The sequence below is a fragment of the Oppia nitens genome, unplaced genomic scaffold (assembly GCF_028296485.1).
Source record: "Oppia nitens isolate AA-2021 unplaced genomic scaffold, nextdenovo-longstitch-racon4-pilon3 scaffold21_pilon_pilon_pilon, whole genome shotgun sequence".
In the NCBI taxonomy this organism is placed as follows: Eukaryota; Metazoa; Arthropoda; class Arachnida; order Sarcoptiformes; family Oppiidae; genus Oppia; species Oppia nitens.
Window position 1 is genome coordinate 1425001 of NW_026533201.1, and position 1927 is coordinate 1426927.

At 27.7% G+C, this 1927-nt stretch overlaps 1 protein-coding gene across 1 annotated transcript in view; it reads right to left on the bottom strand.

Annotated features, from left to right (window-relative positions):
• Positions 1-1050, bottom strand: part of LOC128953430 (uncharacterized) — a 1293-nt gene extending 243 nt beyond the window's left edge. The window contains exons 1-2 of the mRNA XM_054298913.1: positions 975-1050; positions 1-881 (exon numbers count right to left, since the gene is read on the bottom strand). The exon at positions 1-881 is cut by the window's left edge and continues 243 nt beyond it. Of these exons, the coding sequence (XP_054154888.1) occupies positions 1-881; positions 975-1050 (957 nt within the window). The remainder of the gene's footprint in view (positions 882-974) is intronic.
• Positions 1051-1927: the final 877 nt, after the last annotated feature.

Genomic DNA, 1927 nt, shown 5'->3' on the forward strand with positions numbered 1-1927 from the left:
ACTATATTGTTGTTGTTGACCATCATCAGCATCAGCATCACCATTACCATCATCATTATCACCATGATAACTATTGTCATTGACAAGTGATCTAGGTGCTACTTGTCTAGTTGGTTTGTTATATAATTGATTTTCACCATGCTGCAATAGTGGATAACGTTTGCCATTACTATATATCCATGGTCCATTATATTGTTGTTGTTGTTGTTGTTGGCCATCATCATCGTTATTAGCATTATCATTTTGAGCATCATCATTATTATCACCATGATAACTATTGTCATGGACAATTGATCTAAATGCTACTTGTCTAGTTGGTTTGTTATACAAATTATTTTGACCATGCTGCAATAGCGGATAACGTTTGCCATAACTATAATGTTGTTGTTGGCCACCATAATCATTAGCATCACCATTACCATCATCATCATCATCATCACCATGATAACTATTGTCATGGACAATTGATCTAAATGCTACTTGTCTAGTTGGTTTGTTATACAAATTATTTTGACCATGCTGCAATAGCGGATAACGTTTGCCATAACTATAATGTTGTTGTTGGCCACCATAATCATTAGCATCACCATAACCATCATCACCATGATAACTATTGTCATTGACAATTGATCTAGGTGCTGGTCTAGTATGTTTGTTATATAATTTATGTTGACCATGCTGCAATAGTTGATACAGTTTGCCATCATTATAATGTTGTTGTTGGCCACCATAATCATTAGCATCACCATTACCATCATCATCATCATCATCACCAGGTAAACTATTGTAATTGACAATTGGTCTAGGTGCTTTAGCTGCTGCTCTAGTAGATTTTTTACGTAATTTATCTTCACCATGCTGCAATAGTGGATACTGTTTACCTTTATAATGAATTATTGGTGAACCATAGTTATCATTATCATTATTATTAGTACTACTAGTAGTAGTAGTAGTAACTGATACAGGTGCTTTACGTTTTATGGGTACACTGAAAACAACAACACCATATATGGTATACCAGAGCACCAGTGTGTAAAATAAATTGACCATTATAATTTAGTTATGATGATTATAATACTAAGTAGTAGTCGTAGTTTATTTTGTTTAGTTATTTTTATTTTTAATTTTTTTAATTAATTAAAAAAAATGGTTATTCAAGTTTTTAAATGTAAACTTATACTGTATTACTGTATATATTAATTGTAAAACATATTTGATTTTATAAAATTATTATATGATATATATTAATAGTATTAAATATTTTTAGTTAGTTTGATGTGTAAGTTATTAGAGAGAAATAATTATAATTATAAAAATTTAGTAAATTTTTAATCCACAATAAAATTAATAAACTTTATATACTACTAGTATTTGTTAAATGTAATGTATGAAATAATTAATAAAAATAATTATTATTTAGATAAATTATAAATAAATTATTAGTTTAGTTTTACTACAGTTTTTTTTATTTATTATTTATTTTCRAAAATTTTTAAAAAATTTTATTGCTGTATATAATAATAATAATAACAATAATAGACTATGTTGCATTTTAATCATAATAGTTATACTACTACTACTACTACTACTAGATTTATACAAGGTTATTATTGGTACTAGATAATTATATATTTTTGAAAAAAAACAAAACAAAATATTTACTATAAATACTTTATTAAAAATTATTAAAACAAAATGTTTATCTTATTATTTAAATTAGTATTATTATTTTGTAACGGGAAATTTTGATAATTCAATTTTTTTTAACTTGATAATTTTCTTTTAAGCTGCAGGTGTAGTTGTATGATCAGCACCACTACCACCATCAGCGTGTGTAGTACTATCATGATGATCCGGGTGCTCAGTACTAGTAGCATGATGACCTTTACCTCCCTTTCCGCCTCCCTTTCCTCCTCCCTTTCCGCCG